The sequence below is a fragment of the Schistocerca piceifrons genome, chromosome 2, assembly GCF_021461385.2.
Source record: "Schistocerca piceifrons isolate TAMUIC-IGC-003096 chromosome 2, iqSchPice1.1, whole genome shotgun sequence".
NCBI lineage: Eukaryota > Metazoa > Arthropoda > Insecta > Orthoptera > Acrididae > Schistocerca > Schistocerca piceifrons.
Window position 1 is genome coordinate 968,769,987 of NC_060139.1, and position 14,716 is coordinate 968,784,702.

The 14,716-nt window shown below is 40.7% G+C and overlaps 1 protein-coding gene across 1 annotated transcript in view; it reads left to right on the forward strand.

The window, feature by feature from the left end:
• LOC124776029 (proline-rich protein 2-like) overlaps positions 1 to 10,491 on the forward strand; it is a 48,949-nt gene extending 38,458 nt beyond the window's left edge. Inside the window, exon 2 of the mRNA XM_047250868.1 lies at positions 10,204 to 10,491. Coding sequence (XP_047106824.1) covers positions 10,204 to 10,491 — 288 coding nt within the window. The remainder of the gene's footprint in view (positions 1 to 10,203) is intronic.
• The last annotated feature ends 4,225 nt before the right edge of the window (positions 10,492 to 14,716 follow it).

Genomic DNA, 14,716 nt, shown 5'->3' on the forward strand with positions numbered 1-14,716 from the left:
TGTGGCATTTCGACTATTTGAACTGTTCTGTTATTTCTTCCTGACGTATTACGTTCTGGATGATATCTACTGTCTGGTTCATTCATGATAATATGTTGTTGTGGATGATTTTGCTGCTGATAAGATCGACTGTTATTAAATGTTCGCTGAAAATTGTGCTCATTACTTTTCCGTCTGTCATGATGGTCATTGCTATACGGTGTAGTGCGATAGGAATTGAAATGGTGTGTTTTCTGTACGTACTGATTCCCTTGTTGCTGTGCGTAACTATTTGTTGGAGCTGACGCTATACGTGCAGGCGGCGAAACATTAAAGCTTGGTTGACCTTGTACATTACATTGTTGGTTAGGTATGCTAACCGGCTGGCTTTGATGCTGTTGCGGAGAAAAACCTGTATTGTTACCAAAATGCGTTTGCTATTGCTGATAATTTTACACATTCTGATGATTACGATTTTATCTGTTATTAAAATTACGCTAGTAGTTCTGGAGTGCCTAATGAAAATTGTCACTTTCCGTAAAATTTGTCATATCGGGTTTTCTTGACTCATTCTTAATTCTAGATAGAGCGATAGTTAAAGAGCTGTTCTGATAGATATAAAGGATAGTAGAAGAGAAGGCAGCAGTGCAGAAAACTAAAGATGAAACAGCACTACTACGGCTCGGGGCCCTGTGCACGCTACAGCACATATTCATTAAAGCGTAATGAATCCCGTGAGGTCGATCACTCGCTGCAAATAAATTTTAGCTTCTGCATTACAGGCAATGCCGGTGAAAATTCAAAAACAAATTGCTGTATCCATGCTAATTCTAGTTTCTGCATTACAGCCCAAGCTGGTGAAAGTACAAAAATACATTGACGTATCCAGTTCAAAGCGTGACTCTGTGTTCTGTCATTTTTAACTATCTTAGATTTCTTTACGGATAAAAATTGCTCGTAATCGTTATCGTCTCTGAATGTGTGAACAGGTTCACGATTGTATGAGAATCTATTTGTCTGTGACTGTTCGGAATCTAAGTCACGTACTGTCTGTAAATTACCTAAATTATACTGGCTGTGCGAGTCTGACAAATGTTCGCAAAGTGGCGTTTGCTGTGATGTGTTAAACGCTGAAACATTTTTCATCTCTGTTACTTCTTGCTGTAAAGTTGACAATTTTCTACGTAATGTATTATTAGACGAATCTATCTCACTGATTGTCTGCTGTAGATTTTGGAATTCAGGTGTTTGGTTAAACGAAATCGGTGAAATATCGTCTGATTTGCCGTCATTATTACTTTCGATAACATCAATACGACTGGCCAATTCATCATATTTTTCAGTCAGTATTTTTACCTGTTCATCGTTTTTAGTGTCACAAGCATTAATTTGTTTTTGTATTTTACGTGTGGTTTCGTTCAATATTTTATCGTCTGCTTTGATGACATCGGGATCCCGAATTAGTTCTAATTGTTCAAGTCTGTCGGTCACTGGCTGAAAGTCTACTGTGTGCGTATCTGTTTTTGATTTAAGATCTGAAATTTCATCACGCAATTCGGTGTTCAACTGTTTGATAGTGTTAATTTCGTCTGATACTGTAGCAATATTGTTGTCTACGTATGTTTTTGCTTTCGCAAACAATTTACGTTTATCTTCCTGTCTCTGTTCGGTGATTGTTTCCATGACTTGTCGTTTTTCTTTATTTTGTTCCTGTATAAATTTACGGAAACGCGTTTCACTGTTTTGCAGGTGATGATTAAAACGTTCGTCAATTTGACTGTTCTGTTGGTCGAATTTCGCGTCAACTTTTGCATCCAGTGTGCGTGAAAGTTCTGCTGTCATTAATTTAAACTCGTCGCGTAATTGTGTTGTTTTTTCAGAGCATTGTTTACCGACTGCACTAATTTCGTCTCTAAGTGATTCTGTTGCAGCTGTTTGCATATCCCTTAATTCTTGAGCAACAGATCTAATTTCTTCACTACTTTTCCTAGCACAAGCCTGAATTTCCACACATAATTGTTCTTTAGTATCATGACATTGCACGGCAACGGCTGTAATCTGTTCGCTAAGCTGTTTGGAATTGTCGTCTAGTTTTTCATTAAGCTGTTGTTTGAGATTTTCATTATTTTCATTAAGTTGTTTGAAATTTTCACTATTTTGTTTGTGAATGTTGTCTTGTTCTTTCTTAAGTTGTTTGACATTTTCATTATTCTCATTAAGTTGTTGTTTGAGATTTTCGTTAAGTTGTAGCATTAATGCTATGACTCGATCCATACCAAAATTAGTTACTGTATTCTCTGTGCTGTGTGATGGTGTATGTGCATTTGTCACGTTTTCTGTACCGGTAACCATTTGGTTATTCTGTGATTCTTGAAAAGGTTTGCCAATCGGATGTGCACTGTTAGTCACTATCTCGGAATCAAATAAATCTGTCCTACTTTGAGTATACTGTTCATTTCCATTGGAAACAATTATCTGTTCGCTACGTAAATTTTGCAAATCGGGTGTGTCAAGCTGGGCAGCGTTCATTGTAACAGAACGTACCGCGTCATCAATTGTCGTTAAATGAACAAAGGACACAATTGAATTCGTTTGTTCATCATTAGGATAAAAATCATTACAAGTGGTCGTTAAGCACTGATTGTCTGTAAATGGAGGATTGTCATCCTTACACTGCGTGCCGCAAGTACTATTGGTCAAATTATTCGAGTCAGTTATTTCACTCATTACACATCGCAATGTACTGTTAACCGTTTTTCGCGGGATTTTTACACAAAACAAAATTAATCACAAATGAAACAAAGACAATTCAAAATTCAACAAACACTATTACAACAAAGAGCAACAAATTGCCGATGATCTGTGAAAGAAAAAGTGACAAATTAGTAAATGCGTTGCGCCAGATGCAAACTACATTTAAGTAAATAAGAGCAGATATATGACTACTTCTCAGAAGATTCACAAAAAAAAATAAGATCCTGGCCAGATGTCGCCAAGTGTAACCATCCCTCAAAGAATGAAAATGAAAATGTGAGCCAAGCGTAACCTCCCCACAACTCCTCAAATAAAAAAAAATATGATAATGTGAGCCAGATGTAACCTCCCCACAAAAAATATTTTTTTTAGTGGAAATGGAGCCAAGCGTAGCCTCGCCACAAAAAGTAATAATAATTAAATGAATTTTTTTAATATTGTAACCTCTGAACAAAATAGGCTCCTATTTATAGTCTCTGTGCAAAGAATGCATTCACACTTAACATTCCCACAAAATTATTTTCTCATTTAATATCAAGTTCGAAATGGAAAAAAATTCCTAAACAGCAAAATAATAAAAAAAGGTTCTGTAACCTGATAAATTTTATGAGGACACCAGCGCTGACCTTCGGCCCTGTATTCTGAATAAAAAAAGCAAAAATTCTTACCTCAATAAAACTGCAATTATATCCGCTCTTAATTACTCATTTTTCGAAACAGCTTCGTGCAATGCTGGCGTATATATATTTCTTTTTTTTTTATTATTGGAAGGAATGGTCATGCATTTGAAATATTCTTTAAATTGAAATGAATGCTTTTCTTTAAAAGAGTTGCTTTATATTATAAAAATTATTATTGGGGCATTTCTTCTGAACAAATCAAATTACAATTATTAAATATGCGCAAGGCTGCTTCTTTACCTTCTACAACAATACTCATCCACCAGAGTCCTGACCAGAGTCGCGAGCAGAGCACACAGCCGACGCATGCCGACTCCCGCCGACTAGCACGAACTAGCACGGACTGTCGACTACTACTCAATCGCTGCTACTACCACAGTCTAACATAACAGTCGCGACACTTCGCCTCCATTTTGTTGCCTTCAGCGCCAGCAGCGCTCCAAGCGGCCGGTAGGTTGAACTGTGAGTTCGGCGCGATCGTGAAAGCGAATAGTGATTGTTTATTTTGATTTATACAATGGTTTTTACCATCTGGAGCGTTTGTAGCGCAATTAATTGCAGGAGCAATAGGCAGAACACACCACAGCCGTCTTTTTTAGGTTTCCTAAGGATCCTGAGAGGTATATACCATCATGTTACTAAACTGTATCGTCAGGATTTACTTGCAAATATATGTGTATAAATGATGAATGTTTCGTTTTAGGAGCAAAAAAATGGCTAGTTAAAAGCAGGCAAGAAGACCTTATGAAGAAAGACCCGGTTTACCTGTATAATAATACTAGGTTTTGTTCGCTACATTTCGAACAAAACCAGTTCATGAACGCAGACAATAACAAACTCGTGTGGAATGCAGTACCCATACTGTTTGACATTCCAAATAAGCCACCTCAACTGACGATGAAGAGGAAACTACCACAAAGATTCGACAGTCAATCTAAAGCTCTAAAACAGTCCTATGAGGCAGAAGCAGCCAGTTTAACTCTCCATGTATTAGTGCCAGATTCGTGAGAATCGTCAACACAGACCTGCTTTGACGATGAAGTAGTTAGATTAAGGGCAGCTGTTCGTGTCTTACAAAAGCGTGTGAACTGTCAGAATGTGCAGATCGCTAGACTTCGAGCGAAACTATTATAGGACAAGGAAAGTGCCTACAGACAGATTGTTTGAAAATTATTCAAATATTTGGTTTTTCGTGAAATGTAATGTAATCAGCTCATTATAATGTTTTCAGCTTATTTCTCCCACTATTTGTCAGTTGCTTGTCCCACTTAGAATAATATAAAGATGAAGATCGTACTTGCAACAGGCGACAATGACAAACACAGTAGGCCTACAGAACGATAAACGAGCTGTCCATCGCTTTTGCATGTAGAGGTACATGTCTGTGCTTCTTACATGTGAATCTGTGTGTTGATATTCTTTTGATATCAACGTGGTAAGCTGCAATTCTGTCCAATGTCACAAGTGTTTCTTCACGAATGTGTTGTAGCTTGTCACTCTATTCATGGTTTTTGTCCACACTTGCGCTTATTTTAGAATCATTTTTAGAAACATATATGCCTTCTGATACTTCTTTGAGGCAAGAAACTCACTCGAATAATTCGGAAATTACGTAGGAAATGGATGCAAACAAACATCATGCTTACGACGCGTCTGACTTCCACCTTACTTGCCGCTTGGAGCGCTAGTGTCGCTCCATCTGTCAAACGGCAACAACTTTTACTGCAGTGAGTGTCGCGACTGTTATGTTAGACTGTGCTACTACTGTCGACTCGCACGGTCAAGCGCAGACTAGCAACAGCTAACGATAAACTACTCTCTGGTCAGAGATTCTGTCATGCCTCGCCCATCGCTGCCAATGTATACATCTTACAACATCGAGTAACCCTTGTGTTACAAACCAATGCAGCATCGGTTTGTAACACAAGAGTTACTCGATGTACTCAGGCCTGAAGATGACAACGTAATGCGGAACTGGTTGCCTAATAAATAAAACCAAAATAACGGCTATTGGTATTGTATTATTGGAGACCTCGGAAGGTCGGAAGCTACCGACCGACCACCACGTCATCTTCTACCGACAGGCGTCACTGGATCCGAATATGAAGCGGCAAGTGGTCAGCACGCCGTCGCCCCGTCCTTTGTCAGTTTTCGTGACCGGAGCAGCTTCTTCTGTTCCATTGGCGCCTCAACTGGCCTCACAAGGTCTGAGTGCAACCCGCTTGCCAACAGCACTGGACAGACCAGGACGGTCACCCATCCAAGCGCTCGCCAAGGGCGACACGCTTAACTTCGGTGATGTGGCGCGCACTGGTGTTCCCAACGCGGCAAGGCCGTTTGCGCATTCAGAATATGCTTGACAGAAATTCAGTATGTGGCGAATTAAAAAAGTATGCTCTTTTCAACGTAGTCAGGCCGGAACAGTTGTGTTTTGCGTCATCGACAGATACCTCGGTTTTATTATTGGAAGGTCACGCACGCTGCATCTTGCGCAGTGCCGGGTATTATAAGACGGCAGCTGCCTGCAGTGGGTGGCACACATCCACCAACATGAGGATAACTCTGGCCGCTCTCGCCCTGTGCCTTGTGCTGAGTAACACCTGCTGAGTACTCCGATAGCCGTGAAATGTTCAACGAGCATTAAATATCTTACAATTAGTACTGGTTAGTGTTCAATAGCACGTCATGAATTGAACTACGCTCTATTAGGGAAGTGTTTTTTACTTGAAAAACTTTCCAGACTTTCTCCAGCGCTGTAATGGAAGTTTAATGTACGCTGACGGAAATAAAAATCACAGCATCATGAAATAATTAACGTAGAGTAATGAAATTTCGAGAATACGTTTGTCTAGGTGACCGTTAGTGATTAACGTTGCAAGATCACAAGTTAATGTAAGCGCGAGAAAAGTCATTGCAAATGTGAAATGCTGGTTCGTTAATAACCAGTGTAACTACCAGAAATTAGAATACAAGCATGCAAATGTTCATGCAATGTGTCGCACAGGTGTGGGATGTCAGTTTGTGGTATTGAGTTCCATGCCTGTTGCGCGTGGTCGATTAATACAGGGGCGGCTAATTCTAGTTGTAGATGATGCTGGAGTTGTCGTCTGTTGATGTCTCATATGTGCTCGACTGGAGACAGATCTGGTGATCTAGCAGGCCAAGGCAACACGTCTACACACTGTAGATCATTTTGGGTTACAACTGTGGTATGAGAGATAATGGTATTCTGTTGTAAAATATCCCCTGGAATGATGTTCGTGAATGGCAGACAACAGGTCGAATCGCCAGGCTGACGTACACATTCGCAGTCAGTAAGCGTGGGATAACCGCGAGAATGCTCCTGCTGTGACACGATATCGCATCGCTGACCGTAACTCCAGGTGTAGCTCCAGTGAGTCTGGCACGCGGACAGGTTGCTTTCAGACTGGCCTCCTCCTAAACAACACACGGCCATCACTGTCACCGAGGCAGAACCACCTTCCACTGGTGAACGCAACAGATCACAGCTCCGCCCTCATAAGACTGTTAAGTATTGACAACGTTTTGTCGAGTGGAAACTATTAAATGTGAACATTTCGGAGGAACATGATGTACTGTACCTTGGAACAGTTTTTCACATTAGGAAAATCCTTAGATATCTAGAGTAATTTTTTTAATTTCAAAAAAGGTCTGCAGCACACATGATGTGAATTCTAGCATTTTGAAAAAGAAAATACACTGAGGAAAAAAATATCCTAGCATCAAGAAAATTTGTACGAGGGAAACGAAAATCGGGAGGCGTGTTTCTACATCTGAAAGATAACGTCTGTTCATATTTCGTGCCATTTGCTTAAAACTGGCAATAGTAGCGCCACTATGAGGATGTTTGTTTTAAATATGCGCTGTAACGGTCGTGGGTGTTAGCTACCTTTTAGACTTTACGTGGTGAAATGATGGTAGTCAAGAAAGCCTATAAGACGGAGAAGGCGTCATTGTCAACAGGTCACTGAATTTGAAACGAGGTCGTGCAGTGGGGCTCCGAGAAGCTGTTAAGACTGTTAAGTTTACATTATTACTATGTTACACATCAATAATAAAGAACGAAAATCTGTTTAAGAAGAGTTCAAGTTAAAAAAATTTCAAGAAAAGCTATTGCCAACAGACAAAAATTAACATTTTCAAGACGAGGAAAACTGTCAAGGTACTAAAGAAACTCATTCCATTTGCAAGTATAATGGTAGAAGACCTCTCGTTTTGAGGTACAAGACGGCACATGTTGACGAAATAGAAATTAATCGTCAACATGTTGAGTAATTAGATTTTAAAATACGTAGAACTCAGCATAAAACTCTGCAACTGAAGTATTAGCAATATTCATCAAATAGCTTACGTATGCAGTAGAGCAGTTAAATATTTAGAGCTCGCAATATATGCAAACACTGCGCAGAACACAGCCTCATCTCCCAAACAACAAAATCATTTGAAAATGGCGCAAAATATATATGGTGATTTCTAGTGAGTGTTCCTTAATGTGATTATAAATTCGGTCGCTTGAGTGAAACACTATCCTCCAGATACAATACTATACAGTGGCGGTTGCAAACCGGAAGTTCCAGACAACACCTGTGCCGTACTAATCTCGTCTTGGAAATGTGCCTAACATTTCCGATTTGATTATTGAAGTTAATTCACTTATGTTAGTTCACTTACGACGTAACGTTAAGAGACAAATTTACAGTAACAATGGTCTTGTAGATCTTGTGGTAACACGGTAACATTAAGAGTGCAATGAAATTTCCATTGTTAAATGCAGAGGAGAGAGCGGATAGGTGGGAAGAGTATATTGAAGGCATCTATGAGAGGGAAGACTTGTCCGATGACGTGATAGAAGGAGAAACAGAATTCGAGTCAGAAGAGATAAGGGATCCACTATTATAATTAGAATTTATAAGAGCTTTGGAAGATTTAAGATTTAATAAGAATAATTTCTAAAATAGTTGGTGGAAATGGCAAGAAAACGACTACTCACCTTGGTGTGCAGAATGTTTGAGCCTGAGGATATACCACCTGACTTCCGGAAAAACATCATTCACACAGCTTCCAAAATTGCAAGAGACGCAGGTGCGAGAATTATCGCACAATCGGCTTAACAGTTTATGCATCTAAGTTACTGACAACAATACTACACAGAAGACTGGAAAAGAAAACTGAAGATCTGTTAGATGACGATGAGTTTGGCTTTGGGAAAAGTAAAGGCATCAGGTAGGCAGTTCTGGCGTTGCGGTTGATAGTGGAAGCAATACTAAAGAAAAATCGAGACACATTCGTAGGATTTAACAACCTGGAGAAAGCGTCCGACAGTGTTAAATGGTGAACATGTTCGAAATTCTAAGAAAAATAGGGGTAAGCTATAGGGGAAGACGAATAATATATGATATGTGCAAGAGCCAAGAGCGAACAATGAGAGTGGAAGACCAAGAACGAAGTACACCGAATAAAAATTGTGTAAGATAGAAGGGATTTAGTCTTTCGCTCTTTCTCTTCAATCTATACATTGAAGAAGCAATGACTCTTTCTGTTCAATCCATACATTAAAGAAGCAATGACGGAAGTAAATGAAATGTTAGAGAATACTTAAAATTCAAATTGAAAACATATCGATAATGAGATTCGCTGATGACATTTGACAGTAGGAGATGCAAGAACGCAAAGACTATCTTAACAGTACAGCATTACTTATTTTACTCATTCCAGTGCCTCCCATACGTAATCTATGAAAGTGTCTTGTACCTCGCTGTATTTGTGATGTTGTTGACGAAAGAAGATAATGAAACCTAGTATCCCCATAGTCCTCTCTAACAGTACCAATTGGATTTCCAAAAATTAATGTCTTCATCTTAAGAAGATGTCACCAATGCAAATGTTGCTTGCTTTCCCTTCTGTGCCGATGAGAATACAATAGAGGTTTAAAATTGCTTGCAGGGCAAAATCTGGCGAGCATAACCCTTACATTAGCGTACTACCTGTATTTGCCAAAATATTCTAACGACGTGAATTTAAAAAATGCTTTTCTCCTGACATATCACACTCATACCCTTAGATACCTTTTCTGAAGTATTACACTGTAAATAAAATAAGAGATCCATTTTTGCTGCACAAATTTAAAAATTATTTCTGTACTGAGGTTTGAAACAGCTAATCCTGATTGAACTCTTCCACACTATAGTACATTAGAGACATTGGGGATGCCCTTTTTCAGTGCACTGTGCATTAAATGGGTGGGATCAAACGTCGAAGTTCTTTAGGAAAAAATCAGTTGCTTCTAGGTGGAGCAGAATACAGTTACAGACATACAGATAAATCTTGAAAGTGTGTAGAAAAGAATCTAAATGGAGTACCTTATGAAGATGCCTTTCTGACTATGACCCTGTAAAATGTGATAAAAAGAGCTGTAGTAGTTACACGTTTCTTTGAATAGATAACTGATAGTGTTAAGAAAAGATTGGTTGTTTCAGACTGTCTATCACTTTCAGATACGAAAAACAGATATTCCAACAGCTCACATTTTCAGTTCATTGTCTTCGAATTTATATATAAACCTTTCCTTAGAATTCAGTTTGTTTTTCTCGCCAAATACTGTAATTTTTTTCTAATAAAACAACGATGTAGTCTTTGTAAATAATTTATATTTACTTTAACAGTTTGACTCATACAGTAAAATTTAAACTTCTTTTCTGCAAATATTTATGCAGTTCTACAGTTCATACATATGGGAAACATTTTTCTTATAAAAGCCTTCCCGTTACAGGTGTCCGCATGCCACAGTCAGGAGACGCCGCCAGGGACTCCGACTGGTGGCCCAGAACCAACTGATCCACCAGGGACCCCTACAGGAGGACCTCAAACAACTGGCCCACCAGGTCCACCAACTACCGGAGGTCCTGAACCAACTGGACCACCAGGGACCCCTACAGGTGGACCTCAAACAACTAGCCCACCAGATCCACCACCTACTGATGGACCTGGACCAACTGCCACAACAGGTGTAAATACTCCTTACCCTGATCCAACTTGGCCCACCTGGTTCCATTTATGAAACCACTCTGCCATTTCATGAAGAGGAACATCTTTCAGGAGGAAGCACTTCAGAACTCGGCTTAACACGGAATTACCTCCAGAATTGGACTCTACATTGTTAGTTTATTGATGAGTTTTGTATCTTTACTTGTAGTTCTTTATTTATTATACAAGCAATGAAGAACTGAAAGTTGTGTCAGTTTATTTCTCCTTTTCACCACTGATTCTTGGTTATGCACTATAGAGTATTTCTGAAAATTTGATGATTTTTCTGTAATTCCAGTTTGTAGCTGTTATGTTGGATATATAAAACTGCAGTTTTATTTGCAAGTCGACGTAAGACTCAAATCCAAATCCGAGTACAGGGTCGTCAATGAAATGCAACATTTTCCACTGAAATCTAGTTATTACGAACGCCAACATACAGCCAGAACTGAACTGAGCTCCTGGGAAGAATTTGCACTGCAAAATGTACAAGCATTACAAACATAATATATATCAATAACCTCCCGGAAACGGAAAAATACTAAATAACAAATAATTGCCAAGGGTCTGGATCGAGCCAGCGACACTAAATACTAAGCCACATTGACCGCACTGCAGTTCGCTGCATTGCTCCCTCCTATGGCAAAATAGCGACCAGATGTTTCAGACGCCACACTACATACGACTACAGCATACTGGATACAGTCTTGACAGTGGTCCTCTGAACTGCAGAATGGCGGATCCTCACGTTCTGGGCGTGTTGACACATTCTCTCCATCATGATGACCACCATAGGTAGTCCCTCCCGTCGAAGCTATGCAACTGTCGAACTGTCGAGTAGGTCTTCAGTTTCCTTTATGCATATACAGGGTGTTCGGAAATTTCCATTACAAACTCGTAGGACTTGTGGAGAGGAGTGAGTAAATAATATTTTGAATTGGAACCCATGTAAAATGTTGGTAACGTGACCACGTTTACAAGTAACTGACTAGGGGGGAAACGGTACACCACTTGTTTTACAGTTCCACTCATTAATAGCCAAAGAAATTGCTCATGTACTCGTTGCCGGATCTTCAACGTGATTCACTAAGGTCTCCTCCAGTTCTGGTGTGCGGCGTCTCCTTGTAGCACTATAATCACACTTGCTGATGATGAAGGTTCCCTTCCTCGAAACAGTTGCGTACTTGTGGCGAGTTGGGTATGTGATGGAGTCGGACGCTGTAGATGTGTATGATGTCCTTAGGTTAGTTAGGTTTAAGTAGTTCTAAGTCTAGGGGACTGATGACCTCAGATGTTATCTCCAATGGCGCTCAGAGCCATTTGAACCATTTTTTGATTTTAAATAGGATGTAAATGAAGAGGGATATGTTTTCGGAGGGGACGCTTGGTGGACTGTGGAAACTGTAAGTAGAATGCTGTATGTGTATTAGGTTCAGGTCAAGATTTTAGAGAAAGGGAGAATTCCAGTTGTAATGGAAACAGACAGTTTAAAGTAACCTTGTTGCCTGATAATAATTATTACAATGATAGACAAGGCCCGTGGGAGGTAAATTTTGAAGGTAATTTACCGTAATAGTGAATGGAAATCAAGGAACAATGGGAGAAGTGACATTCATATGCCAAAGAAAACTAGTGACTGCATCAGTAGTGATCCGAACTATGGATGTATATGGCCAGGACTGAGAAGGAAATTGTCAACCAAACAAATAACTGGTGTCAAGACTGGAAAAGGAATGGAACAGACAATGTATCGGTGTATATTACTGTGTATAGGTGGAGAAGGAATCATAGAAAATTATTGGGGTTGGAACTGTCATACAGAAGTAGAGGTATGGCATGAAGACAAAGTGAAATTACTAACTTAGAGAAGTTGTGTGAGGAGCCCAAGATACAAGTGATTTTAGAGATATGTTGCCCCAGTGATTTAAATTAAGTAGAAGAATGTGAGAAATTTGGGGTATCGAATGGATAAAAAGCAATACTTGTACCAGTAGAAGAAAATGAGCTTCGGACCTGTGGCAATTTAAGATTTAAGCATGCAGCAAAAGATTCAGTAACTGAGGCAGCTGCAGACTGTGGGATGTCAAGAGGCAGCGAAACAGAAGTATTAGCAGAAAAGTGTGCCGAAGAGGGAATAAACTGGAAAGGACACTGTCATGTTTCAGCCCCGGAGTTACAACTTGGAAACATAAATAATACTGAAGACTAGGTAATTAATGGCTGGTGTTGGGAGAAGTTTTTAACATATGTGATGATAATGAATGTGGCATGAATTAAAAATCACAATATTTTGGGACTGGTGATGATAAAATCGTAAATATTGACGAAAATTAAGAGAAATGGTTCAAATGGCTCTGAGCACTATGGGACTTAACATCTGAGGTCATCAGTTCCCTAGAACTTAGAACTACTTAAACTTAACTAATCTAACGATATCACACACATCCATGCCCGAGGCAGGATTCGAACCTGCGACCGTAGCGAAGATAAGAAAAATAATAGATTGAAGGAGAGGTCTGAAACTGGCGATTTCCTGATTCCTGAGTAACGAGAGACCCCACAGCAGGTTTACCCTATTGCTTTCCCCTAGTCTCACAAAAGCTTCGTGGTATTCTGCAACGATCTTGGATCATATTGCATGGTCTGATTGAGATTTCAGTGCTACTTGGCTGTCTGAATGAGTGCAGAGTCTACGATACTTGTAGCATAATGTGATAGCAAATATTTCCGCATGGATTGAAAAGTATAGCGGTCAGCTGACATAGATTGCTCTCTCATCTTCGCTGTATCCTATATACCCTGGGCTAAGTACCTTTGTTTTGTTTCACAGTAGAATAGTAATTATATTTAGGAATAAAATTTTGTTAGAACTGGCTGGGACAACGGTAAGTAGAACGTGTCCGCCGGGTACGCAGGGGTGGCGTAACAAATTTCACCGCAGAAGAACTGAAGTACAAGCAGGCACGGAGCTTATTGTCTCACAGTGTGCGACAGAGAACGTCAGGAACACCTGATTGAGCACTTTGACAACGGTGCAGATTTGACACAACACTCTTCTGTAATGGGGATAGTTGTCGCTGCTTCACCCAGGGATGACACAAGAGCATCTTTCACGCTGCGAACTTTCAATAAAAGAACGCTCTCAAGCCCTGAAGTGAAACATTGAACCTGCCAAGATCGCGGAATGTCTCAGAGAACAGAAGCACATTCGGTCATCTGCATAGAGGGAAATAGGTCGTCGAGTGCTACAAGGCCCTCACTGTACTCCTGCCGGTTACGACAGTGAGTGACTGAAGTTGATAACAGAGCCAATCTTCCACGAATGAAGAATCGACCTGCCGGTCTGCGAGCTGTTCATCCTAGGCGTCGCCGCTCCTGGGCATTACCGCCTTACTAGCTGCATGCTGGCACCGCCTCAGGCTGGCCTTCATTACCCGCCAGCGGCAACAGGGGCAGAGTTCTGTGGGCTTACGCGCCATCTCGACAAGCGGGAACAGGGCAGCAGATTTATGTTGGCTTACACGCCATGTCGACAACCGACAACAGGGCCAGCAGATTTCTGTGGTCGAGCTTCACTCAACAGGAGCAACTAGGCTCTGACAGATGTCCACAGCCACGCTCGGCTGCAGCTAAGCGACGGCCGCCGCTCCCTCCTATGGTGGGGCCACAGCAATGACGTCAGACAATGCCAGAGCCCGCATTTGCAACTCACCGGGTATATACTTCCACATGAATGGGACTACAACATTCTCCATCCTTCCCTGCGCCTTCATGTAATGTAGGCTCAGCGTAGCCTCTGCTATGCAGCACTCTGTAGAAGACAGAGTGATTGTAAAACTCTCAGAAATAAATATCTGTTAACTGAATGAAGCCTTACTTGCAGGTTGGCTCTCCACGCGATCCCATTACTACACCTCCGTTCGTCTATCCTACACTCACATAAGAGGCCGCAAATGGCTCCAAGCACTATGGGACTTAATATCTGAGGCCATCAGTACCCTAGACTTACAACTACTTAAACCTAACTAACCTAATGACATCACACACATCTATGCCAGAGGCAGGATTCGAACCTGCGACCGTAGCAGCAGCGCGGTTCAGGACTGAAGCGCCTAGAACCGCTCGGCCACAGCGGCCGGCTAAGGGGCCGCATCTTGTGAGCTCCTACAGTCTGCTTTGATTCGTCAGAGGAGCGGGCTATGTCTCCTGAGCGGTATCGAGGAACGCTCTTCCATTGCTCCCAAATTCCAATTAATACG